The sequence below is a fragment of the Bolinopsis microptera genome, chromosome 1 (genome assembly GCF_026151205.1).
Source record: "Bolinopsis microptera isolate Bmic1 chromosome 1, MBARI_Bmic_1.0, whole genome shotgun sequence".
Taxonomy (NCBI): Eukaryota; Metazoa; Ctenophora; class Tentaculata; order Lobata; family Bolinopsidae; genus Bolinopsis; species Bolinopsis microptera.
The window spans coordinates 23,981,528-24,009,422 of NC_087072.1; the positions used below are offsets into that span (position 1 = coordinate 23,981,528).

At 40.2% G+C, this 27,895-nt stretch overlaps 3 protein-coding genes across 5 annotated transcripts; 2 read left to right on the top strand and 1 right to left on the bottom strand.

Annotated features, from left to right (window-relative positions):
• On the bottom strand, positions 1-27,548 carry LOC134822080 (titin-like). 2 transcript variants are annotated; one of them, XM_063832949.1, is made up of 29 exons: positions 27,380-27,548; positions 26,757-26,797; positions 26,442-26,595; positions 25,987-26,057; positions 20,493-20,575; positions 20,234-20,361; positions 19,310-19,392; positions 18,318-18,445; positions 18,034-18,116; positions 17,436-17,607; positions 17,008-17,200; positions 16,557-16,699; positions 16,142-16,304; positions 15,870-15,986; positions 15,522-15,698; positions 15,187-15,360; positions 14,884-15,027; positions 14,479-14,623; positions 14,176-14,342; positions 6,539-6,729; positions 6,120-6,210; positions 4,823-5,197; positions 4,550-4,712; positions 4,084-4,360; positions 3,842-3,954; positions 3,431-3,603; positions 1,591-1,746; positions 1,212-1,445; positions 1-936 (listed from the first exon to the last, which is right to left on the bottom strand). In XM_063832949.1, exons 1-29 carry the CDS (start codon positions 27,406-27,408, stop codon positions 227-229), a joined length of 4,878 nt encoding a protein of 1,625 aa, XP_063689019.1. In that variant the 5' UTR covers positions 27,409-27,548; the 3' UTR covers positions 1-226. The 2 variants fall into 2 exon arrangements, with proteins under 2 accessions (XP_063689019.1, XP_063689028.1); XM_063832958.1 differs by lacking the exons at positions 25,987-26,057; positions 26,442-26,595; positions 26,757-26,797; positions 27,380-27,548 and adding an exon at positions 20,890-21,169.
• On the top strand, positions 10,605-12,687 carry LOC134822090 (equilibrative nucleoside transporter 4-like). Of its 2 annotated transcripts, none has more exons than XM_063832970.1 (2): positions 10,605-10,757; positions 10,893-12,687. In XM_063832970.1, the coding sequence occupies exon 2, from the start codon at positions 10,935-10,937 to the stop codon at positions 12,438-12,440; it is 1,506 nt and encodes a 501-aa protein (XP_063689040.1). In that variant the 5' UTR covers positions 10,605-10,757; positions 10,893-10,934; the 3' UTR covers positions 12,441-12,687. The 2 variants fall into 2 exon arrangements, with proteins under 2 accessions (XP_063689040.1, XP_063689050.1); XM_063832980.1 differs by having other exon boundaries at positions 10,611-10,757; positions 10,896-12,687.
• On the top strand, positions 12,906-14,169 carry LOC134822097 (actin-like). Its single transcript, XM_063832995.1, has one exon. The coding sequence runs from the start codon at positions 12,969-12,971 to the stop codon at positions 14,094-14,096; it is 1,128 nt and encodes a 375-aa protein (XP_063689065.1). The 5' UTR covers positions 12,906-12,968; the 3' UTR covers positions 14,097-14,169.
• Positions 27,549-27,895: the final 347 nt, after the last annotated feature.

Here is a 27,895-nt window from a genome sequence, read left to right on the forward strand (position 1 = left end):
TAAAATGAGCGATGTTTGCAAAATATATACAACTACAAACCATTATTTCAGCAAATTATCATAGATCACGTTTAAAAGTTACATTTAGCATTTTGCATTGACATGCGAAAATTGTGATCAAAGCAGAAAACGAAAATAAAAGTTTGATATAAAGCCAAAACAATCAGGTTGCGTATCAAAGCAATTATAAAAAGATGAAAATCTCAAAATCTGTTTTCCGGGAGACTCAAGCGTTAGATGTCGGGATGTTTCCCAAATTTTTGGCCGCAAGATTCCTGCTGTACACGCTGGCATCAAAGTCCCGGTTATATCTGACGCCTGAATTGTCGGGCGTCCGAACATCAGTCCTTGTCGGGGTTCTAGAACCTCCCGAGCTTGGAGGTGTTGGGGCTGCCTTCCTCGCTTGTGGCCTGGAATCAGTCCTAGGGTTATTTACCCGGTAGTTGACCCTGAGATTGTTGCCGTTTATGTGGGCCTGATCGTTCTCGCGATGTTGTGTACTGTACCTTGCCGCCCGATGTGCTCCCTGGGCCTGACCATCCGCGTTCGCATATATCAGAGACTCAGGTCGATTAAATGAGTTTGAGTTCATGGACAGAGTTTTGATGTTGAAGGACGCCCGTCTTGTTCTGTGTTTCTTGAAGCAGCAGTACCCGACCACCAGCACTGCTATTAAAACAAGCACCACTGGAACCGTTATACCGATTATAAGGGGCAGATTCTTATCGGAGCCACCTTCTGGATCAACAGGGTCAACAGGGTCAACTGGGTCAACAACCCCCGCTTTAGTGACTTCAATATTCCTGGTAAACTCCGCAACCCCCATATCGATAACACAGCGGTATGCCCCGGTGGTAGAGACGTCTACGAATGTGGTGGTGACCGGGTCCGGCCAGCCAGCGCCTGACAGGCTCTGTATCAGCTCCTGGGAGTTTCCTAGGGATAGAACAACCGTTACAGGATGCTATTTGGTGTATTGCGTGGGTTAGATAGACAAAGAACGACATATGACTGAGAAAATTCAGGGCATGATTCAGTCTCGACAGTTATATCTATAAACAGAATTCTAAAACCTGTGAGGTTGATGGAGACACTCTGTACGTGCTTTTACAATTGAACACTAGATATTTCGTAGCAATGTTTACAAATGAATTTGATCACTATTCAACAAAGTTTCTGGTTATTTTTCTCGAGGACTGAGGTTAACTCACCTTTGTACCAAATAGATTTGACTGGCTCGAAGTGCTTGGAGCCGGAGATGGTGCACGCTATATCAACCTCCCCGTCGTCACCTATTTCCACTTTTTCAGGACACGTGATATCAATGATATCTAATGTAGCTGTGTGGGTAAATTCCTTTCCTTGAACGGAAAACCCACATGCAACTTCTTGGTCGACCGTGGCACTGGTAACCGTCATATCGTACTTGCTGGTTACCGAACTTCCTATTAATATAAAATGTCAGGTCACAAGATATAGTGGATGTTATTTGGGCCTTAAACGAGATTGATAAGGCGCTTTTCTCCACGTCAAACAAACATCTTAGAACACGAAGAAACACCAGAAATAATAGAATAAGTATATAAAAACCAGCTACTGTAGCCATCTTGAACTCTTTCTGTCCTCCAATAACCCAATATGAGGACACTTGCTGCCTCATTTCCGTTGATAGATCTCCGTGCATGGTACATGCTAGCTCGGCCTCCTCCACACCATCACTGAGACTGACTTTGTTCTTTTTGAACTCTGGGAGGTTATTAGAGTTATGATAAGCATTCTCAGTCATCAGGTTAAGGTATGCGGTTTAAGGAAACTAAGAATGTTCTCACTGCATATATAATAATATCAGACAATTCTCACGGATTTAAATGCGGTAATACATCCATTTAATGTAGTTAATGAGTATGTATGTATGTCTTTTGATTGGTTGGCATCGACTGTAAGCCTTCCTTGCGGTGGCTTTCGCAACGCGTCCCCACTCTGTTACCACCGCCCCTGGTGCAACCCCTTACGGGTTAACGATGAGGAGACAGGGACTTCCAGGGACGGTCATGGCCTGCTACGTGCAACTCGTAGGAGTATGCAATGTTCCTGTAACGTCACTGTAGACCACTCCTCTGTCGTTGTTTTGAGTGTCCGATCCAAAAACCAAATCCTAGGGTACACGAGACGTGGAAGCCTGTGAGCGTGTTAGAGTCTGTTAAGTGTTAGAGTCCTAGGGTTACACGAGACGTCGAAGCCTGAGAGCGTGTTAAATCCTAGGGTTACGCGAGACATGGTAGCCTGTGAGCGTGTGGACCGCTCCTCTATCGCTGTTTTGAGTGTCCGATCCAAAACCAAATCATAGGGTACACGAGGCGTGGTAGCCTTTGAACGTGTAAAATCCTGGGGTTATACGAGACATGGTAGCCTGTGACCGTGTAGTCCGCTCCTCTATCGTTGTTTTGAGTGTCCGATCCAAAACCAAATCCTAGGGTACACGAGACGTGGAAGCCTGTGAGCATGTTAGAGTCTGTTAAGTGTTAGAGTCCTAGGGTTACACGAGACGTGGTATAGCCTGTGAGCGTACGCGTATTAAATCCTAAGGTTACACGAGACTTGATAGCCCGTGAGCGTGTTAAATCCTGGGGTTACACGAGACGGGGTAGTTTATGAGCGTGTAGACCGCTCCTCTATCGTTGTTTTGAGTGTCCAATCCAAAACCAAATCCTAGGATACACTCGAGGCGTGGTAGCCTGTGAACGTGTAAAATCCTGGGGTTACACGAGACATGGTAGCCTGTAAGCGTGTAGACCGCTCCTCTATCGTTGTTTTGAGTTTCCGATCCAAAACCAAATCCTAGGGTACACGAGACGTGGAAGCCTGTGAACGTGTTAGAGTCTGTTATAAGTGTTAGAGTCCTGCGGTTACACGAGACGTGGTAGTCTGTGAGCGTGTAGACCGCTCCTCTATCGTTGTTTTGAGTGGCCGATCCAAAGCCAAATCCTAAGGTACACGAGACGTGGAAGCCTGTGAGCGTGTTAAAGTCTGTTAAGTGAGTCCTAGGGTTACACGAGACGTGCTAGTCTGTGAGCGTGCTAAATCCTGGGGTTACACGAGACATGGTAGCCTGTGAGCGTGTAGACCGCTCCTCTATCGTTGTTTTCAGTGTCCGATTCAAAAACCAAATCCTGGGGTTACACGTCATGTGGGATCCTGTGAGTGTGTTAGTTTCCTAGGGTATTTGGCTAAATTTGGCCTAATTTGGACCAAATATGGGCGTGGCTGCCCCGCGGGCACCGTTTGGCGGTCGCGGTTGGGGACCCCCTCAAAAGTTCGGTCACCGGTCTTAGTTTGTTGGTCAACTGCTATCTCGAAACCAAGTTTCACAAAAAAATCAGGGTGAACCCCCCCCCCAAATATATCCACACAATTTGTGACTCAGACTTACCAACAACGTGAATGTTAGATGTCAACGTGTGTACAGCATCAGAACTGTCTGTGTATTGGTAAGTAAATATCATGGGTGTAACAACTGAAGCGTAAGTAACTGTTACTTTCTCCTTCTCTACGGTGATGGTTGCTGTCCCGTCTACTGTCACGTCTTCTGATACTTCAGATTGCCTGATGGGTAGTAATTAATAATGAGAATTCAAGTATATTTGTTCATCTATTTTATAATTCAACGCTTGTAACGTTCGAAGCAGGCGAAATAGGATGATAGTTGGGGCTTTAACACATTTTTATAGGACAACAACTTGCAATCTAGACTGCTACTGCTAGCCAAGACCTACAACAACAACAAAAACAGCCAAGACCTACAGGCTACAATACAGTGTTTTTATAACCAAGAAGAACTTACTTAACATAAGAGGTTATGTCCGGTATTTCGGGCTCAATCTGTATTTCTATCTGAAGCGACTTTCCTTTCTCTACTATATGTGTTGCAGGGATAGCCAATTCGTATATGTTGATCTGAACGAGTTTCAAGATAAGGAAAACAAAATTAGAATCATAGAAATACTTCAGGCTGACCCGAACAGTTTTCTGAATGAGCTAACATCAACCAAACTCACAAACCAAAACTCTGCAGTCTGCACTTACCAGAACTTCCGTACTAAACTCGGTACCCTCCACATTGAACGTACAGCTGTACAGCAGTTCCTTCATCACATTCTTCACCTCCAGCGTGCTAACCAGAACTTTGTCTGCGAAATTTCCAGTATTCTCTGTTGTCTCTTGGTCGGGATTATTTGCCTGGGACCAGGATACTGTGGGAGCGGTGCTGGCACCCTCCAACCGGCACTGGACTGACGTGTCTGAACCCTTGTGCACCATAGAGGGGGTACTGGTGATCTCCACTACCGTTACAGCAACTTTCCTGAAATCAAAAGGTGTGCTTAGCCTGCTAGCCAGTTAAACATGAAAAATGAAGGGAAAACAATTATCTTGATAAAAGAAGAATCGTTAGAACAAGTGGAATACGATCCAGTAAAGAGAAAATAAATCTAAAATCAATATTTGAACAATCTATTATTATTTTAATTTAATATCAGTTAAAAAATCCAACCTGCTTCCAGTGGTTCCGTCCAACACGAATTTACAAGTGAAGATAGCGGAAGTGGATGGTTCAATCTCTAGAGTAGTGGTCTGCTCTCCGTCCTTGAATGTTCCTGCCACCACTGTATATTCACTTGAAGAGTCGGTCGCCTTGTACTCCTTGTCATTTTCGTCTAAAAAAAACAAGCGTAAGAATCATTTTGGAAACCCAAATCATCAAAACAATAAAAACAAAAGCACAAATTTACTTCAACTAGAAGAAAAATCCGCTCAAAATGGTCACCTGTCCATAAGACAGAGATTGGCTGCGAGACAGCACCCGATAGATCACACTTGATTGTAGCAGGCCCGGATCCCTTCAGCACCACAGCACCCACAGCACTCACTGTCACCGAGGAAACAGTTGAAGACTTTCCAGATCTAGAATCTTCAATGCCACACCGGTACTCTCCAAGATTCTCATTCTGAACACTCTCCAAAGTAAGGGTACTAGTCACAACGAAGTCGTCATAAGTCTCGGTGTGCCCGGGAACTGGATCAGTAGCCCCATCCTTGTACCAGTTCAGATCTACTTTAGTGTAGTTTTTAACAGAGCAGGACAGCTCCACCTCACTTCCTGCTGCTACCACCAAGTACTCCTCACTCAGTAGCTCTATATCTGAAGTGATTGGTCACGTGTGAGACCACGAGGGTTGAAGTAGATAATAATACGGTGCTGCTAAGAAAGTGCTCGGACTAAACATCAGAACAGTGTGATTCGCTTAGTGCTTTAGTGGAGCCAGTGTGATTAGTGGAAATGTTTCAAATCCACAATTAGTGTAACTAACAAGTGATCGTGTCAGCAACAATCAGTAGTCTGCACTCACTAGTCTGTAATTAGCCAATCAACTCTTAAGTCCAGTACTATTAAAGTATTAAGAGAAACAGAAATAGAAAGACTAAGTAATCAAGTGTTTAGGTAGGGCACACTGAAATTCCAGGGCGAAAATTGAGCGTTCGCTTAAAATTTATTTGTCAGTATTCTAGAAAGTTTGGATTTTCATCAACCCGAGCTTAATTCCTAAAAGTGTACGAAAAAGTACATTAAATCTAGAATATTTGTCTGTATGTGATCTGTTTCTGTATGTGATTTGCATTAGATAGCAAATCACATACACACACAGAAACATATATTTACTTCAGAGACAAATCACATATGACTTCGATGGTTCTAGTTGAAGGAAAATATAGGGGGTGTAATGATAAATCTCTCTCTGATAAAAAATATCTATAGAGATTTTCAGAAAATGGAGGATTACGTACGTGACACGTGTTAAACCACAATCCCAGACCATTACATCATTGGCAATGAAAGCAAACTTATTGATACAATTAGGACTTAGGAGATACGGCAGAAAAGTACAATCGCCTTCATTAGTAGGCCAGATTAAAAAAACTGGCATAAGCTGATATTCTTTAGTTATTTGGGAATATCATAATATGTTTGTCTTCCTTTTTACATATGATGCTTTGATCGTCACATACTATTAATAAACGCGTTGGTTGGGTTAAATAAGATACTATGATGGCGGACAACTTACTGCGAATGTAAGCGTACATAGTCTCTTCAAGTTCCTTGTTGCCCGGCACATCGTATAGACAACCAAAGGTACCTTCATTAGCTGCTACCACCTGGGCAGCGAGATTAAATATTAACTAGAGATAAACTTGTACCAGTTTGGAACAACTCTGGAACAACCAGGGTTCATACATTTCTACTTCGGGTTGAGAATTTAACCCTTCTTATCTTATGTAGATAGTAATACACGACTCAATCAGATTATGAAGATTATTTTCACAAATTAACTATGTACCGAATTTCCGTATTATTGAGATAAATGAGGAACTACAAATTATAGCATTTTTGTCTTATCTATTCGGCAACAAGATATCCAAGACTCCAAGTTATATTTATTAACTTTAAAAGAATTAGGAAGAACTTTAAAGATATTAACGTTACCTCATTGATGGAAAGGTAGCTTGTAAGTGGGTCTGATCCAGCTGTAACATTGAAGGTAGGTGCTTTCACTGTCTCGCTGTTTTTCACCCATTTCACCCCGGATACGGTCAGATCCTTGCTCTTCAGAACGCATGTAAGGGTCACTGAGAGCGCGTCGTAGAACTTCGGTTCAGCAGGCAATGTCTCAATATCTGAGGGTATTATCAACTATTAGCTATTAGTATCAACTATATTATCAACTATTAGTATCTACGATATCAATTTATCTGTTGGCAAGCTTGTCATAAGAATAAAATAATATCTAGTGACATGTTCTTGCAGCAATAACTGTAAAGTAATTGAGAGAGCATCGGATGTCAGAGGACCGTATTTAAGTTGATATGGATAACATTTTAAACTAGAAATCAATAGAGTTAAGAATGTTCCCCCATGGCTTAAGCGTCGGCCACTCTCCACTAATCACCACTATAAAGTATAACGGCCACATTTTAATCACAGAAAGAGAGAGTTAGAGAGAGTTAGAGAGAGAGAGAGTTAGAGTTAAGGAGAGCTTGTAGGATGGTTGGACCGACAAGCAACAGCTTAGACTTCCCTTCAGGGGACCATTACTAATTAAGTTATTATTAAAACACAATATTGTAATAAAACATCACCTTCCACTCATCTGATTAGCAAGTCAAGCACAATCAGGCTACTCCCCACAGGACAGCCACGTGACTGTAGAGCACTCAGCTCACACCGTTATCTCACTCTACTCAACCGCCAGATTGAGTGAGACAATCGTTATTGCAGCTCTATTTTTGGCGATGACGGACAGGTTGTGACAGTGTCCGGGCAACAGATGACGTGTATAGAAACGGGCGTGATTTCAGCACTTTAGTTTGCATCTTGTGGTTATATAACTGTGCTCTTATTTCACACCTCAGTTAACTTTGTTGCACAAGGGTTCTGACAGCTTTCTAACTTTTGGCCTGACAATCATTTAGTTGTAGGCTACTGCCATTTATAGTTGCAGCCGCTGAGGATAACGGTTCCTTGCTTTTCGGTTCTTTGTTATCTTTCTTAATAATCGTCATATCCAGTATGTAATGAGTCCAAGTTACTGCGGACATAGTTCACTATGTGTTTAATGTGTTTGGGTGCCCATCATATTTTACAGATGGGGATGATATTTTGAACGATTCTATTTTATATTCATCTATTGCTGTACTCTGTAAAATTTGAAAAGTATTTAATAAAAAAGAACAAATGAAATGACTTCTTACGCAGAATAGAAAGGGTTTGCAGCCACCACCCCGACCTTCTTAAACAAAAGATGCCCTCAGCTATGACATTTAAACAGCTATGACATTTAAACATGTTAAAGAGGCTTTTATTTAAATTCAATCTCGGGTGTTGCATAATCGTGCCCCACCTTGGATTGTCCGAAACGAACAACGAAAACTCTTACTATAAAAGTTACAAACGTTGTCAAAACTAGCAAACATTTGCTGGAATCAACATTGACGTTGAGCATTGCCTTTTGTGATCAGTTTTTAGTAAAGTCTACCAATTGATAATCAAGTTGTCGCTAATATCACGATTGATTGTTGATTTGGACGACAAAGCCGTTGCGTACACACTATAACACATTAAAATTTGGCATAAACTTATACAATTCTCTTACTTTGGATGGACCTTGTTTCGTCAGATCACTTCTCGTATGGACACAATAAGGGATGCTAAGCGTCTAAACAAATTCTAAATTAGAAGTGCTCATATGTCTCTAATTTTCCAGATTCGTTAAAAATTGATGATGGAGAATATTAAATATACGACGTTTAATCATATTGTAATATCCGGATATATTATAATAGGATATATTATATATTCATATTTAAGTTTCTGGCAGATTAATCAATATAACGAAACCCTTTAATAACGTATATATGAAAATATTTATATACGGTACATGAAACTATTTTAATTTAGCATATTCTGATATTCCATCAAAGAGCATTAAATAAAATATTTCTACGAATTTTAGAAAAATCAGGTCAGGTATCTCAAGAACGTTAACTGAATCTGAAATCTCTGGCATCTTAACCTTCGACCTTAACCATTCATCGCACTAGGATGGATAATGTATATTTGAGTTTTGACAAAATTAAATCCAACCAAACAAGTTTTACTTTTACAAATTGTGTTTGTGTGAGCAAAACTTGTTTAGGAGAAAATTAATGTAATATTTGTTTGCATTCCGACCTGACAGTGACACTATAATGTATGATATAGCTATTATGAGTTTATCCTATAAAGCTATAAAGCTATTCGTATTCATCGGAATTATAGGTATTCTAGGAATAAACAGACTTTCCGGTTAGGTGATAGACTTAGTTTACTCACCATATCCACTTTAAGACTACAAGCTTTCAAGTTACTGCACGGTAGATTTTGTCGACCTCCATAGTCTATCTTTCCTCATTTTGTAAGCAATTGCATTGATTCGACCACCCGAATATTGTAAAATGTTTTATTGATTTCATCGATTTTTGAAGTTCATACAATTTGGTAGTTGAATTTCTAGCTCAAGAGGTTCTAGTTCAAGCTATTCTAGCTGCAGTGGCGCAAGATAGACAATCCAGGTTATAGCAGAATAAGTTTGTCATCGGTCCCACATTTCCCATTATTCAGTGCATATCCAGCTCCTTTTAATCCCTATCACGAAATATTACAAGAAAGCAACAAATTTCAAGAAAACGGGTACTCTGATCCTTTCTAGTCATGATTCTCCAGCTTGAATGGTAATTTAAAGATGCACTCTTTTCAAAGCTGAAAGTGACCCTATACCCTATATCCCGTTATACAGAGTTATATGTCCTGACTAAGAGGTATGTTGGATATGTGCTAACATATTTCATTAGTAAAGCTCACAATAAAAAGATAAAAACTCTCAATGAACACTGTACCCAGCTAAGTAGGTGCTGTATAAGAGTTTATACCTATAAATATAATAATGTTGTCAGGTTTGTGGGAGTTTGTGGTCCTAGAATTTGATTTTATGCCCCTTGCCCTCCATTATCCTGACTCACAGCATAACTAATCCAATATTCACGCTAGGTTGCTTTTAGGGACTGCATTAATATGTAGGTGGGGTAGAAGGTTTCAACATATTATGTAAGCACATGTTTGTCAGCATTCAGATATCCCACTATATTCATGTCCGCATTTTCCAGACCCCCTGTTAATTTACGAATTGAAGCTTGCAAATGACGTCTATGAACATTATGGACCTAATATAAGTCATGTTGAAAAATAAATCCAACCGTACTAATACAACAGGTGTCTAAATTGAGGTGTAAATTTCTTATTCCATGCCAATGCAGATTGTATCTTCTGAATTATACCGGCTTGTGCCACGTGCGTCTTACTCTATACATGAGCTTATTTTTGTATTTTGTACCGTTACAAGAATCAACACAGTCTAAATTAATCGAATTGTCTCACAGCAAAGTGAAAATTTAACTTATTGAATTTTGACTGAATTATGAGTAGTTCTACCATGACAGCGTTCACACTTGATTAGTTCTTCTAATGTGCACTTTGAGCAGGACTGTTTATCCAGTTTGAAGACAATTTTATTGTAATTAGCGGATGTGCGTACGTAAACGCAAAAAACTCGACATTACTAGAGACATTTTGCTTTCCAACTACTTTTGAGTTTCGATATACTTGACACACTGTATGTGATGGAAAGTTATGCGATGCTTATATATGGCGAGACTATTGTCTCAAGATAACTATTCTAGGTAAGAGACTAGTATATTAGTATAACGACTAGTATAGCAGTATAGACAGTATATTCCAGACAATGTTTATTTAATATTTAAGGAAGATATATAATTAAACTTATGATATAGTCTCCTTCTGTATAGGGCACTGCACACTGAAATGTCGACTATCCCAAAATACGTTTCAGGACTTTGATTTTCTTACAGCGGAAATAATTTTACATTTTTTATAAGCTTTGATATAAAACCAATACGTCCCATGATATTGTGCGATGTTGATTGTTGAAGTAACCTGCACACTTTTTTAGCTTTAAGTCTCGAGAAAAGGTCCCGTATTCGTGATATGAAGAAAAGTGTTGTCGATAAAGGAGCAGATAGTTTCATACTACAAGCCGGAATCGCTCTCAACAAACGATCTCTAGCATCCACTGGTTCATTCCTCTCCCCATGTAAGTGTTAATACCTGATTTCCCAGCGAATTTGATTGCTTTCTTACTGTAGAATTTTTGACTTGAATTAAATCCGTCAGTATTGAAATTTCCTCAAAGATGGTTGGTCGCCAAATAACGAACACTTAACTTCAGAAGAAGTTCATATAGAAGAAGTGCACACTAAGCCGACTAAAGATGATATCAGGAGAAGATATCAACACCACTGCAGAGGCTCTCGGGGACACAGTATCCTTGATCTCCTCTGAAGACACCACCTCAATTCCAGCGACTCTGGAGTCAAATTCTACTCAGTACAGTGATCTTGAGGAGATCTCTATCTCGGATACACTGCTGGTACCACTCCCTCCAACTCCTTACTACAAGGTGGAAGACAAGTTCCTGTTCGACGACCTAGTAGATGATATATCAGAGGAAAAAGCTTGCGAGGAGAAGAGACCCAGGGACAGATACAACCGCTACTTCGTAGCATTTATGATCCTTGGAGCTGGGTTTCACCTGCCCTTCAACAGCTTTGTGGCAGCAGTTGACTACTTTATGCTCAGCTTCAACCGGAACAACATGGCATTTATAGTCGCCTCCACAAACTCCTACACAGTCTGTTTGGCGGTGATCATCAACGTGGTTCTGGTTAACAAGGTCTCCACTCATAAGAGGATCTCCTTCGGTTACCTGGCCTTCATGATATCCCTGCTCTCCATGGCCTTGCTGGTGGCGCTCACAATCCTGGGTGTGGTGGACAGTAGCACGGGGTTTCTGGTGACCATTGGAGCTACCATCTTCACAGGGATAGGGTGCGGAGTGCAAGAGGCCAGTTACTATGGTTACGCTGGCATGTTGCCCAGCAAGTACACCAGGGCCCTCATGTTAGGGGAGAGCTTCGCTGGGCTTGTGGTCTCATTCAACAGGATCGTGACAAAGTTGACGATTGAGGACCCCCTTACCAATACTGTTATCTTCTTCTCCCTGTCAATAGTCGGTGAAATAGTGTGCATTATCCTTCACAGATACATCAAGAAAAGCGAGTTTGTGAAGTATTACAAAGCGAAGGAGGAGGCTGCGACTGCTGAAGATAAACACCAGTACGATACCGTATCTTACTCTCCTCTTCCCTCAAAGACAAAGAAGTCTGCCTGGGACTCGATCAAGGAGGGTCTGAAGCTACGGCTCAAAGTAAGCAAGAAAATCTGGAAGCTGATGTTTGGGATCTTGAACGTGTACTTCGTGACCAACCTACTCTACCCTGGTGTGGCATCCGTTATAGGATCTTCGTGGTCGAACGGCTGGCTCCCGGTCATCCTCATCACAGCTTTCAACCTATCAGACTTGGTAGGAACCCTGGTAACTGGGCTACCCTGGAAGATGCCGGATAATATCCTCCTGTTGATGGGATGTCTGCGCTGGGCGCTCATACCCATTCTATTGATGTCCGTCCTACCGCTTAATGGTCCCTTCATCTCTGGAGAAGGATGTCCCTTGATCGTGATCCTGATCCTGGGGTTCACCACCGGTTACATGGGCTCTACTCCCATGTGCGCTGCTGCTGATAAAGTTAGCCTAGAAGAACGAGAAATGGCTGGTAATCTCATGACCATGATGATGTTGCTTGGCTTAACTCTGGGCTCTTCATCTGCTCTTATCATCAACAAAGTCATGGGAATCGCCGGACAATCAGAGATTTAGGTCGATAGCCTTACAAAGACGGGCATTACAGTGAGTATGTGATTCGTTATTACAGTGATTCTGAGATTAGGTACGGGTTTATTGATACAAAAGGTAACGACTTGTTATTTAAGTAACATTATAAGGTACTGAAAATCGAATCATATTATGTGTGTTAAATGTATGTATGTGCCCTAAACGAGAAATTTATCGGGTGAAACCTACTTACATATTCAATATTCCGAAATATAAGCGTATTCGAATTTGATACCCTTCGTTTCATTTATCCCAAGAAACAAAATACTACTAAAGAGTAAAGATTTCCGAAAAATCCTTCGCCTAGAAAGAAATAAACATTTAGGGATTAAATTAAGACAGTCGAGTGTGATATTCTAGCCTGTAATTTAATTTGGGTGGCTATAACCACGGTCTACGGAGAGGAATATAAGAGTATCATATATTTTACAATCCGTTTAACGACACAACTTGACGTTTGTCCAATTTATACATTCGTGATTTGTCCGCTCTTCCATATACGGTGAATCGAGGATGAACAGCGTAGTTCTCGACTGCGGTACTGGAATCATAAAATCTGGGTTTGCCGGGGACGATACTCCGACTTCAGTATTTCCCTCGGTGGTGGGCCACCCTAAACACAGCCACACGCCCATGGTAGCAGCCGAAACCTCACGGGAATATTTTGTGGGTAGTGAAGCTCAGTGGAAGAGGGGAATGCTCGACTTGCGCTGTCCCATACAGTACGGAATAGTGACAGACTGGGACGACATGGAGAAGATCTGGGATCATGTATTCAACAAAGAACTAAAAGTATCACCAAATGAACACCCTGTCCTGCTAACCGAGCCTCCCTTGAATCCCAAACAGAACAAGGAAATAACCGCACAGATAATGTTCGAAAACTTTAGCTGTCCAGGCATTCATTTTGGGATGCAGTCAGTTCTGGCTCTTTATTCATCCGGTGGTACCACAGGTATGGTGGTGGATAGCGGGGAGGGGGTTACCCATCTGGTGCCCATATACCAGGGGTTCTCTATCCCTCAAGCTGTTACAAGACTCGAAGTGGCGGGAGGGGAGCTCACAGACTATCTAACAAAGCTGTTGAACGAAAATACCGGTTACGAGTTTGTGAGCTCTTCAGAGAGGGACATTGCGCGGGATATCAAGGAGAAACTGTGTTTTGTAGCTCAGGATCCCGCAAGAGAGTTGCGGGATAACACAGCGGGAAATACACTGAAAAAGAAGTATACTTTGCCAGACGGGCAGGTACTGTCAGTAAATAAAGAGCGTTTTCAGTGTGCTGAAGCCTTGTTCGATCCATTCTTGTTAGGAAGACAAACCCCGGGACTACATACTGCTTGCGCAGAATCCATCATGAAATGTGGAATAGATCTAAGGAGTGATCTGTACCGAAATATCACTCTGGTTGGAGGTACGACTAAGTTACCAGGATTAGACCTCCGACTCGAAAAAGAAGTTAACAGTTTGAGTCCGAAGTTGGCGAGGGTAAAAGTTATAGCACCACACAACAGACAGCACTCAGTGTGGATTGGGGGCTCCGTTCTTGCGTCAATGTCTACATTCGGTACCACCAGTGCATGGATCTCAAAACAAACGTACGAAGAGAACGGCCCAGAAATAGTCCACAGTTTAAAATAATGCACAAAGTGTGTTCCATACTATGTAGTGTGTAAGCGTGATGTATGAAAAAGTAAATGTTTGTATTTTGAGTACTGACCATAGAAGTAGACATCAGCATTTCTGTGGTACTCCTCAGTTTCAGAGTAGACAAAAGAGCACACGAACACGCCACCATCTTGCTCCGTGACCACGCCGTCAGTTCCCTTTATTGCGAGGGATATCTCCCAGTTTCCTGCTCCTTTGTTCCCGGTATCTACCTCATATCTGAAGATGTTTCACTTGGAAAAACAGTGGTGTGATGTTAGTTATAACTACAATGTGAAGGTTTAGCTGAAAAAGTAAAACGGTTTGTTAGCAACCGTTTCCCGAAGACCCAGGCTAAATCATGTATTTATTTTACTTGTCATCGTTGTCCACAGAAGCCCCATCTCTAGTCCATTTAGCTGAGGTAGGACCAGTGGTGGAGTAGGTGAAGCCGTACGAGCAGTATATCGTCTTCTCTGCAGGGCTGTAGTACGTGTAACGGTCCGGGGATGTGGTGAAACCTTGAAAATGGTAGGTTATATGGAACTGCATTATAACGGGGATATTCAATTAATTAGGTTGTAAATGGGAAATGAATAATTAGATTTACTTAATTTGTTTTGTTATTTGGTTCCGTATAATCTGATTTAATCGAAACTTTAGCTACATTGTTTTATTTGTCCAGTAAATTATCACGATTCAAGAATTCATAATATATGTTTAATTTAAGCGAAAATTGATTAACGTAACAAAAGGTTACAAAGTGTCTCGATTGCTTTACCTTTCCAACTGAATTTTGTGGACGTTTCATACTCTTTATTGGAGATGTCATATCTGTATTTACACTTGATGGTGACAATGTCCTTCGAGGTAGACCAGTCTTCAACCAACAATCTGTTGTGCTGCACAAAGTCTTCGATTGTCGCTGAAAAATAAGAAGCAATAAAAAATAAGAAAGCAAAAAAAACAAAAAAAAAACAGTTTAAACATTTGTCGACCATTCTAGTTCTGGAAAAAAATCGCAGAACTAGAATAAATGACAGGAAACTGATCTCAAAATTAACATTTATTTCTAACTCAATACCTGACTGAGGTTTGAAGTTGTTATCGTTAAGGCCAATAGGAGTCCCATCTTCAAGCCACGTGACAGCAGCAAGTTCGTTGTTCCCCGCAGAACACGTGATGGTGAAGGTAGCTGAGGTTGTGTGGGTCTCTACAGGTAGCTGGACTTGTCGGTGTACGTACAACATCGTCTCATCTGTAAGTATAGGCATGGAACTTTTGATAGATAACATTGCATCTTGGACATTTTGTATAGAAGAATCAAAATCCTGTATAAAGAGGTGAAAATGTCTAGATTGTACCTGATAATTATAATAGTGCCACAAAAGGGATAAAAACGTCAACATTAATATTAACCTGAGATATCTGGTCCAATGCCACACGTGTAGCTACACTTAACAAGACCCGCAAGACCCGGGGTAATATTAGTCATCCTCAGGACGGTCAGCCATTTCTTTACTTTCGTGGTTTTTGCATCGTCTATCACGAAGTCTGCCACTCCTTTCACGTCCACATTGTTTACATACCAAGTAACTGAAGTGCTCAAGTAGTTATATTCAACACATTGTGCTAAGGAACAATCCAGAGAAAGAATTTCATTAAACTCGTTTGATCTCACTTTGGGACCATCTGTAACTCATTTATGACGAGAAATGGTAAATCATCAATAAAGCTGCAATGTCAACTGATATTTTGGAATGTAACCTGATTGAAAGCTGGCTCCATCGGGCTCCACTCCAACGTATAAGTAACAAGAAAATGCTTTACTATCCCCAGATACAACACTTGTTATATAATCGTTACCAGGCAACTTTATCACCTCTGCAGACAGTTTTGTTAGTTAAAATTAATCTAAGATTCTGCAAATTAAAAAGTATCGGCAGTTGGTAGAAGTTGGTTGGTTAATTTTTATAATCAATGAAATCAATTAGTTAATGAGTCAATAGGATAAAATAGTTATAAATTAGTTAACTCACCTCTAACATAAATGCTGGCAGGATTGGATTCAACGCTCGTCATTTGGCCTTTGATCGTGAAATCTGCTTTGCATTTGTAGGCTCCGTTAGCGGACTTTTGAACTTTATCAAAGAACAATTCAGAGGTGTAGAGTGTCTTTTCTGCGTTGGAAGTGGTTGAGTACTGAGGAGAATAATGTAGTATCAAATTAGTACTATTGAGGAACAAGGGCTCTAATCTTAATGGCGTTTAGAATGTCAAATACTAACTTTTATTTTGTCAGGAAAGGTTTCTGTCAGTTATAGTTATACAATATATAGCCTAGAGTTATATGCTGAACCTACCAAAGGGTCCAATTAAAAACGAATATATTTCACTGAATATGAATTATTATAACTAAAAGAGAATGTCGCTTATGAGGAAATTAGAATTAACCTTCTCAGCGCCCACGGAAGAAAAGCCCATAAACCACCGTATGGAGGGAACAACGTCACTTTCAGTTTTAATAGAACAGGTCAGCGTGTTATCTGTTCCTTTAATAAACCCAGTATCCCCGGGGTGATCCACAACTCCGATACCTAGACATTCAGATCATATCATAAATTAGAAATTAGAAATTAGAAAGATCATTACAAAATTACATGTGTCAGATCCCAAAAAAATATCGTAGATAAATGATATAGAAATTAGAAATTAGAAAGATCATTACAAAATTACATGTGTCAGATCCCAAAAAAATATCGTAGATAAATGAATAAATGGTTTCAAAGAGTGAACGGATGTTATTTACATTGACAGTAACATGATAATAACACATTTTAAATATGAAACCACATTCATATTTCATATCCTCTGACTAAAAGACTTGCTGTTCCCAGATCCTTACCGTAAACAACAAGGTCGACCTCGTTAGATTTGACAGTGACGGCCCCAAAAGTGACCTGACACTGAACTTTAGAGTCCTGTTTCTCCACAGACTCGAGTGTGAGGATAGACCGGGTAACACGTGATGTACTGTGAGTTGTTGTGAAGAGGTCCTCGTCCTGGGCGGCTCCTCCAACTAACCACACTACAGTGCCCTGAGGGTTAAGCAACAGTTAGTATGGAAATCACCCTGCATCTAATCGCTTGAATACGGACAAGTTGTATCATTGATCAGCTCCTCTAACTTGAACTACAAGAATAAACAATCCCGTCGTGTTGAGAAAATTTGTCTACATATAGAGACCAAAATTCAAAGTAAATTAATATACCAAGTAACTAAACTAAATAATTCAGGTAACTAATCTCACATATTATCATTAATCAACCAACCTTAATCTCTCCCACAGTTTCGCAGGTGAATTTAGCTTCTCCCCCAATACCGACTGAAACGCTCTGCGGCTGAAAAGCTATCCCTCGGACCTCGACCCGTCTGGAGTCAGTAACTGTCATGACTCTACCTGAGCTCAGATGTCTGTACTCTCCTTTACACGCGTAATCGTTACTGAAACATGGTGTAGTTATAGTGTAGTTATAGTGTAGTTATAGTGTAGTTATGGTGTAGTTATAGTGTAGTTATAGTGTAGTTATAGTGTAGTTATAGTGTAGTTATAGTGTAGTTATGGTGTAGTTATATAGTGATGAGACGAGCTTGTTTGGCCGTGTAACCGTGTAACCGTGTAACCGTGTAACCGTGTAACCGTGTAACCGTGTAACCGTGTAACCGTGTAACCGTGTAACCGTGTAACCGTGTAACCGTGTAACCATGCAACCATGTTCACATACGTCAACTACTTTGTATAGGGTTGGGAACAGTCAAACAAAGAAAAGCTAATATTCAATATTATGTTATACAGTTTGATCAGAGGGAGACAATCTAACAACGGGTTGTTTATTAATAAATGTGAGTTGTAAAACTGGAATTAAGTACCTGTAACCAACGGCAGTACCGGCGTTCAGTGTTATTTTAGTTGAAGTTGTGTCCCCTGTATCGTCAGTGAAATAGGCTGTCATCTGTAGGGTAGGGTGGTTAATTAAAGCAGAGTTTAAAACCGCTGTTATTTACAATTTTTGTTGTACATAAAATTACATGGGAACTTAAATTATGCAGCCAAATACAAATCCGACACATAGTATACTAAATTAGCTTAAAAGCTTAAAGCTTAAAGAGACTTGGTCTTGGTTTATTAAAACTGAATTATTGGATAAACTAACAGAGGAGGAGCCTTGAGTCCAGGAGACGGAGAGAGAATATGAGGCGTAGTTTACGAAGATACATGAGAGAGGGAACGGTTCTCCCACCATCAGGTAAACCGGGTCATCAGCTGGCGTCATTGTGGTACCTGGATATTTACATTACTTTAGCTGGCGTCATTGTGGTACCTGCAGATATTTACATTACTTCATTGTGGTACCTGCAGATATTTACATTACTTCATTGTGGTACCTGCAGATATTTACATTACTTCATTGTGGTACCTGCAGATATTTACATTACTTCATTGTGGTACCTGCAGATATTTACATTACTTCATTGTGGTACCTGCAGATATTTACATTACTTCATTGTGGTACCTGCAGATATTTACATTACTTCGTTGTGGTACCTGGTTATTTACATTACTTCATTGTGGTACCTGCAGATATTTACATTACTTCATTGTGGTACCTGCAGATATTTACATTACTTCATTGTGGTACCTGCAGATATTTACATTACTTCATTGTGGTACCTGGATATTTACATTACTTCATTGTGGTACCTGCAGATATTTACATTACTTCATTGTGGTACCTGCAGATATTTACATTACTTCTTTGTGGTACCTGGATATTTACATTACTTCTTTTTATCCATTATAGAATTTAAGAAACAGTGATAAACTGTAGAGTGTAGTGAGTTCTTTTAAAAATTAAGTGTTTCCGCGAAAAACCGCTTTAAATCATCGACCTGACCAATATTGTTTGCCCCGATTGTTGAAACGTACCAGAGGGAGGTTAAGGCGACTACTTAGTTCACACAGTACACCACGATAATAGGATACTCGGTACATAAATCGGCCGGGTTTATAATTATTATAATTAATTATTATAATTATAACTATTATCATAATAACATTGTGAGATATTCACGAGGTATAAACTCTTAAAGAGGAAACAAATATGTAACTAATAATAGAGGTGAGCAACTTTCGATGGTAACTCACTGAGTATGGTGATAACCACGTCAGATTGGTACATTTCTTTGTCAAACGGAGCGACGCTGTTCACTGATGCTTCACATTTGTACCTGGTAATTCGTATCATCTTAAACAATAATCTCAGAATGTGTGTGTGTGTGTGTGTGTGTGTGTGTGTGTGTGTGCATGTGTAATTTCCGGTCAGTTATATTAAAAAAACAGTAAGAGTTACGGGACTGGTTGTTTCGGTATAGTGCCGACAAAACTCTGGCAAAGCCCATAAGCAAAATTTTTTTAAATCGGCCGGTGGTTAGTGGTTTAATTGATGGTTTTGTACCACAAATCACAAATGTTACATAAAATGGCTTGAAACGGTAAGAGTTACGGGGCTTGCTCTCTATCCCATTACTGTATATTATGTAGCGTATATATTACACTGTCATGTAATACTTTAAACTTATTAGGGGAGGAATCGCTCAAAGCGTTCTGACTCTGTTTGGACTGTAGAGAGAGTTCATACTTTCATACGACAATGTAATGCATGTTAATAAATATGCGGGTGTGGTGCGGAGTTAATAAGGGTTAATTTCTATTGATTGTTGTTTAAGATACTATTTTTAAGCTGTTACTGTTAAGGATACTAATGGATACGTGAGGGCACTCCGAATAGAATTGCTCGCCTAATCCGGGTTTGACCCAGCGGGTAAATACTCCTACCCTTTTTAACTGTGGCAGTGAAATCCCAACCGAAGGCCGGGTTACCCTAGTTTATCAAATACACTTCTTGAGTAGATCATAAACAATTTCTATTCATTTGTTATACCTAGTAACCTAGTTGCATGTTCTGGTTATACCTAGTAACCTAGTTACATGTCCTGGACGCAAAATGGGCGTATCATAATAAGTATTCGTTAGAAGGAATCCCTGTTATTATACAGAACTATAATGTACCTTCCAGCGTCTCCAGAAGTGGCTATGGTGAAGGTGAGAACACTGAAAAAAGTAGAGGATGTTTGAGATGAGAACACTCCTTGTAGTCTGAAGTCCTGGTTATCTTTTATCCACTTTATTCCGGTCACCTGAAATAATGCGGTGTAAACAGAGAAACTAACATGCGATCAACATTTCGAACATTAGATTATAACAGACAGCGAAAAAGCATAAAACAAAGTTATAGGAGACTGAAAATAGTCATGATAGCTTCGCTGACCTGATCTTGTGACTTTACTTGGCAAGTTAGTTTGGCCTCTGATCCGACAACATACTCTGTAGCTGTGTTTGTAAGTGTGATCTCTGAAATAAGTTATCAATTAAAGTAAAGCTAAACAATGTGTTATTTTCACAGAAAATTTCTATTTTTAGCTTTGGGTCATGTCCACCCTAAATAACCAACTGTAAAGTGTAAAAGTTAGTGTTACAGTTACACAATGGGGTAAGCATAATATAATGTCTGCATATGTTATAGTGTATAAACGATTAATGTGGCTCACGTAGGTGGGAGAGGGTCTAAAATAGCCGAAACTTGGCATAAGAAATATGTGAACAACCCCTTATAAGCTTATACTAGCAATTAGGCACTAGCACTACCACACACAATAAAACTAAACCTGTTGATATAAACTGTTGATCCTCCTCGGGGACGGTTTCAGAAGGTTCACACTTAGTAAAACAGATTACAAGAAGAAGAAGGAGGCACAACATGTAGCAAGCAGAACCACAATGTACTAATGTACAACTAAAGTGAACCTAATTTAGCTTCCTATAGCCCCTTATCATTAGCTGATGAGATAATATGTTGGATAATATTAAATACACGGAAAGTGGGTTTCAACAGTGGATACATGTACAAGTTACTACGTATACGGTATGGGGAGCATCTAATAAATTTCTCAATAATACATTTTACCGACTCGAGGCAAAACAGTCGGATGACTATTTTATTATTACTATTAGTCAACGTTTAAAAACTATCCTACCTAGTCATATGCTCCATTGACCATTCTTTTTTTCCCAAAGAACGATACTTTTCAAACATTTTGGAGAGATAACTAGAGATATCGAACTGAATTGTAGAAAAAAAGCTATTCCAATTTTTCATAACAGGCCCCTTCCAGCCATTGCCACCTGCCACCTAATTTGGCAGGTTTTACATTAAGACTGATAATCAATTTGAAGTCTTAAAATGATTCCTGCAAAATTAACCGAAAACCTGCCTATTTATCGTATTCGTGCAGAGATTTATCTCACGTAATTATTTAATCGAGTTGTTGATTTATAGAAAAGCCTGCAAAATTAACACAAAACCTGCCTCACCTTTCACCTACTCTCGGCAGGTTTGCTCTATTTTGGCAGGTTTTCCGTTAAATATAAAGTCGAATGCTGCAGATTTAACGCAAATCCTGCGTAAGTTGAGATAATTTGAATCAACTTGTGGCGTGATTAAACCTATATTGGCAGGGGTTTTGGATAATTTGAGTGTACAATGTGGAATACTGTAATGATCGTATAACCTTATTACTAGGTAGGGTGTAGGACTGAGACTTGGTTTGTGCAAAGCTACAGAAGTACAGAATGCTACATGCCTACATGGCTCTATAGTTTATACTTTTATACATGCAGTCACTAGTCAGTGGCGAAACGACCGCCCGACACTCCGGCAACCCCTGCTATGCGGAAGGGGATGGGGGGGGTGCAGCTGCGGCCTCTTAGGTACGTTTCGCCACTGCATATTATCCACTGTTACCAACACGGGGTCTATGATAAGTTTGAGTATAAAAGTACATATAAAAACCGATTATTGGAAAATAACTGTTTGCTTAACTTCAGTTCTTAGGTTGCCATTTTTAGATTAGATTGCTATGTTCTTAAGTAGTGAGGACAGCACTTTTTCAGTTGCAGTGCCTCTACCTGTTCATTGTTCACATTGTAAGATTTAGTGAATGAAGTGATTCTGAAAGAATCTTCAATTACAATTAATATAATAGTTCTAAATATGCAGTTATTTTCAGATTATGAGATATTTGATCGGAAATTTGTCACACGTTAAAGTGACACTTAATAAGTTGGACCTTAATCGAAATTCGTATTCACGAATTGGAAATAGCTCGTACTATAATTTATAGGTTGACCTCCCACATATGCTCTAAGTGGGAGGTCAACCTATAACTCAAATTATTGCTATTTACCAATATTAATTGATCACTGATGTGGCACTTTCAGCGGAAAATTAGTAATAGAAAGCGGACAAACCAGTTTTGGTGAAGGATGTATATCTTATACTCTTATAGTAGTTGTACACTGTACAGCAATGCTAAGGTAATGAGGTAATGCTGTAATGGGACTACTGCGGACCCTCTACCGGCCAAACATATTATCTCATTATTGAAGGGTGTAGACTGTAATATAGATGTAAGAACTTGCTAAATTGGGAGGTGACTGTTTTAAAATGATCAGATGCTTGCTCACTAACTTATTAAGAATGAGAGGTGATAGTGATTTACTTTATCTTGACAGGACAGTTACGTATTTAAGCTTAAGAAACCACGTGGAGCTAAACGGTGCAAGTGATATAATACTTGAAAATTGACCCCCCCCCCCCCCCCCCCGACAATTGACCAAACAAATATATTTATTATACTAACCCTAACAGTAACCCGATTGGGCGACATCTGTCCGACAGCGACATCTGTCCGACAGCCGAATTGGGGATTTCGGACAGATTTCGCTGTCGGACAGGAGTCGTTTTTGGCGACATCTGTCCGAATTTCGGATCATATTGTAATTTCGGTTCACATTCGTATTTCACAAACTCACGGGTAATTTCGTGACGTTGCTCCCATTGTTCGAATGCTGATTTGATCCATTGAGATCTGATCCATCGATACGTGATTGACTATTTAAGGACAGGATTGTGCTAGCCGTACACTAACAAGCTGTCGATCACATCACAGGACACAGCCTACATGAGTACATATAGGATAGCAGCCGTATGGAGATTAGTTATCGCAATCCACAATGGCAACCAATCTTCAGTAAACAGACCCAGATCTGCAGCAAACAGACCCGAGAGATCTGGAAACGCTATCCATTCCTGCAAACTAAATCCTCTCTACCGACAACAGTCCAATGATGCTCTGGGACTCTGGATGGGACGAACAGACTCGTCGATCATTCCTTTGGGGGACTCCTAAGAACGCAGATCATATGGTGGACGCGGAGCATTGCGTAGTCAACGCCCAACGGTACCTTCAAATCCGCACCTAATCTCTTCCATCAGCTCTTCACAGTCCACGGACTCTTCCCTGACGGCTGGCACCTCCCCCTCTTCTAAGGACTCATTCCTGGAAAATCGACGACCCTCTACCGCAACATGTTCATGGAGATAGACACCTGGGCTTCTGAGGCCTTGGGGCTACCAACCACAATACATTCTCATGGACTACGAGCTCGCCATTCACAACGCAGTTGCTTCATGCCTGCCTGCCTAGGTCGAAAATAAACTAGTAGTACACTATGGCTCAGATCATATCTCAAATTGGCAATGTTACGTATTCAAATTAACAGTTCAGATCACGTCTCTAATTGGAAATGTGTTGTATTGAAATCAGATCACAATTTCGGACAAATGTCGTTTTTTCTGGTACCCTGAGTCGGACAGATGTCGCTGTCGGACAAATGTCGCTGACAGGAGTCGTGTTACCCAGTAACCCTAACCCTGACCCTAACCCTGACCCTGACCCTAACCCTAACCCTAACCCTAACCCTGACCCTAACCCTGACCCTAACCCTGACCCTAACCCTAACCCTGACCCTAACCCTGACCCTAACCCTGACCCTAACCCTGACCCTAACCCTGACCCTAACCCTGACCCTAACCCTGACCCTAACCCTTACCCTAACCCTGAATTGACCCCAGTGTAATTACATGGGGGGTCAATTGTCGGGGGTAGATTGCATCAGGGGGTCATTTGTCGGAGGGGGGGGGGGGGGGGGGGGAGAGGGGGTCAATTGTTGCGGTACCGTACTATATAAGTATATAGCGTACTATACCTCTCATTTGGAGATTCAGTGCCATGGTTGTCAGCTTTTTATCAACTCCGGCCAATTTCTTGACTGCGCTAATCAACTCGGTTTTATTGACTTTTAGTTTTGGTGCCAAATAAGCAAAATTCCAAATAACTTAAGAACTTAAAAGAAAGATAAAAGAAACCTGCCAATTTATAAATTTAACGCTGCCATAATAAGATTAAAGCATTATAATCTATTTGGCATGGATTGATAATTTTATAACAAATCCTGCAAAGTTAATGGAAAACCTGCCGATTTAACTTTATCACTGCCGTAATCTATCCGGCAAGGATTGATAATTTTATAAAAAATCCTGCCAAGTTAATGGAAAACCTGCCGATTTAACTTTATCACTGCCGTAATCCATCCGGAAAGGATTGATAATTTTATAGCAAATCCTGCCAAGTTAATAGAAAACCTGCCAAATAACAAATACCTGCGCTGTTGATGCAGGATCACTAGTTAATTAGGCAGGTTTTGACATAAAAAATTAAGAGAAAACCTGCGGATTTAGTGTAATATACTGCTGATCTGGACAGGGTAAATTAGATTACTAGGCAGGAGTGGTAATTTCGCAGTCTTCGCTATTAACTGGGCAGGTTTTAGGTTAAATTCGCAGTGGCAATGGCTGGAAGGGGCCTCATAACGCAAAAAAATCTAACAACGGGAAGACTAGAGAGATAAAGGCACATCAGTATTACACAATAGTCAATACCAATAAACAAACACTGATTGAAATTCCTGTAATGCCCAAGTTGTCAACTTTAAGAACAATAGTCTTCCATATGCCCTCATCGGCCCTCATAACCACCAGTTAACTGACACTATTTCCAATGTTGTTAATTTTATACGAGACGAGTTCAGCCTAATTACCACTACGTTAAAACTTACACAGTATACACACCTTATCTATTTAATACCACCTTTTCTATCTGATAAGTTACGATTTAACTTGTTCGTAGTTTACATATTAGCCGACTGCTTTTATTACACTAATTAGTTGTCCGGGAGGATGCAGCTATCTTCACAGGTGTCGATAACATCACGATAGAAGATGCAGAACAACAAGCAACAGACAAGGTTCGCTGGAGATGTCTAATACACCGGAGAAAGGAGTTACCGCATGGTGCAGGCCACTCCAACGACTAGGAGGAGACCATAAGTAGTATGACCATGTGGAACAATGAGTCAGTGTTCTAACGAGCTCATTCGTATGAATTATATCCACAAAAGTTAATAACACAACTGCAGTATATTGTTAATAACACAACACAATTGCGGCACAGTACATTGAGGGTAACTATTGCGACAATGAGGGTGGGGCTGCAACATGTAGGCCGGAGGTTGATAATTGAGCTGTGTCAGCGGTTTGGGGGTGCAGTGGGGTTGAGCACCAAATAAAACTGCACCTTATACAAATCCTGCTAGTTCTTAAGAAGTATTTTGGGCTTTGAAGTTTGAACCATCGAAGTAAACTGTGTCAAGGTGGCCGCTAAACCACGATGTTAATGGAACAGCAGGGTAAGTTTCCATAGCATCAATTGATATACCTACTAGTAACTAGTAACTCTTATACTCTTTCTACATCTGTCGCTAATTTGAACATAGTGACTGAAACAGTTAGAATATAAACGAACCTCGACACGATGACGGCATCTGACCAGTTACACATGGTACATTAGCAACCGAACTGCTCCCTAACTGATACCTGTAACAGATAAAATGGGTTACTGGAACACAGAAACCGGGTCTGGGAGGAAGTTAGAGCAGTGAACATGGCAGGGTACTAAAGCTAGGAAAAGGTTACGTTATATACCGAGTAAACCAACGAGCATAACCATTTGTCAATATGTCCGGTTTTTGCCATATTGTCAAGCTGATAACACGGTATACACGGTATACACGGTATACACGGTATACACGGTATACACGGTATACACGGTATATACGGTATACACGGTATACACGGTATACACGGTATACACGGTATATACGGTATACACGGTATACACGGTATACACGGTATACACGGTATACACTGTATACACGGTAGTATACACGGTATACACACACGCGTAACTCTATAACTTACTGGGAGTCACAGAAGACTTCGAAAGCGGTTGACTCGCTGATCTCCTCGTCGACGGAGTTAGCGTTCCCTATCTGTCCGTTTTGTATTGTGGGAACAGTACATTTGGGTCCAGTATCCTCATCCGCCGTTTCAGTGTCATCAGTGTTATCTTGACCTGTAAACCCGGAGTAATAGATTGAAATAGGGTCCGAGTTATCAGCTATTCTTATCAGTTTCTATAACTGAGCATTCTGTTTATGCAACCATTTCCACTAGAGACGTTTTTAAATAGAAGCATACCTTATAGGTTATACATAGTGAGTAGTGAGTACTTACATTTTACTGTATTCTGCCTCAGAAGTATGAATATGGTAAACCTGAAAATAGATACTTTTAGTATGAAGCGTCCGGAGTAGTATATAGCGGAATAGAATCCTATATGCATCGTTATTTATGCACGGTCTACATGAAAATGTATCATCTTAAGATATAATATGGAGTTTGAGTATGACTTAGTAAATAGGTCCTCCGGTTCCCGCAACCGTAGGTGTATCTTATACTCTGTCCTCAGTATATATCATAGCTGAATACTGCATACCCTACCGCATACAGCATACAGAATATAATATGAATTTATGAATATTTTTAAAAACGTCCACACATCGTTTACCCGTTCGGCATTTTAACTACAGTTACGTGTGTAAGTGACTAAAACGCACTTGAGATCGAATTACGAAGAATACGGAATTTCAGAAAAACTTTCATAAACGCCTGGGAAATGATTACAATCCGCTATAGACTTTTATCATATTATAATTCGATAACAAACATGTAATTTACGATCCCAAAGCAAATTCATCACAGCAAATTAATATCCTAACTGGATAAGACAAATTCAGGAGAAATCACAATCCTTACACAGCATGATAAACAGAACTTGCTAAAGTTAAACTACTTACGCTAGAAGTAAAGAAGTGTGAAGTCGCATAAAACTCCTATAAATTGAATTGAGAGGAAGAGAAGTGATTCAGCAGAAGATGTAGGCTTCAGTGAGAGATTACCAATGTTGTGTCTGTGACCGTTGTCTGGAGCGAAGAAGTTGTGTCTCAGTGTAACATGGACCCCTGCTGATTCTGTAATTAATATAAAGTGTCTCGACTCATCTATTTAGATAAATTAGCTGCAGGTAAAGACGTAGCCAGCTGAGAATGTTTCCCACTGTACTGGTAACAATGACAACAAAGGTGCACTCACAAACACTGAACAAAGGCTGATGTGGCTTTCCTGTTAAATTCATAAAACCAACAAAACGACCGCACACATCCTTGTAGTTGTAGTGAATTTACAATCCACAACAACACGACTACCGCCCTTAAAAACATACTGGGGGAATAAGGGACATTGATTCAGATTGACAAGCAATATAAAACGAACAGCAATTGCAGGTAAAACCAAAAAAGAGACGGACACTGAAT

Excerpts from the sequence above, each read along its gene's own strand:
- LOC134822097 (XM_063832995.1), top strand. The coding sequence starts at position 12,969 with ATGAACAGCGTAGTTCTCGACTGCGGTACTGGAATCATAAAATCTGGG.
- LOC134822080 (XM_063832949.1), bottom strand. The coding sequence starts at position 27,408 with ATGCGACTTCACACTTCTTTACTTCTAGC. Across the intron at positions 20,362-20,492 it reads AAGTAAAGTCACAAGATCAG|GTGACCGGAATAAAGTGGAT; the intron begins GTCAGCGAAGCT and ends GCATTATTTCAG. Across the intron at positions 937-1,211 it reads CAAATCTATTTGGTACAAAG|GAAACTCCCAGGAGCTGATA; the intron begins GTGAGTTAACCT and ends TTCTATCCCTAG.
- LOC134822090 (XM_063832970.1), top strand. The coding sequence starts at position 10,935 with ATGATATCAGGAGAAGATATCAACACCACTGCAGAGGCTCTCGGGGAC.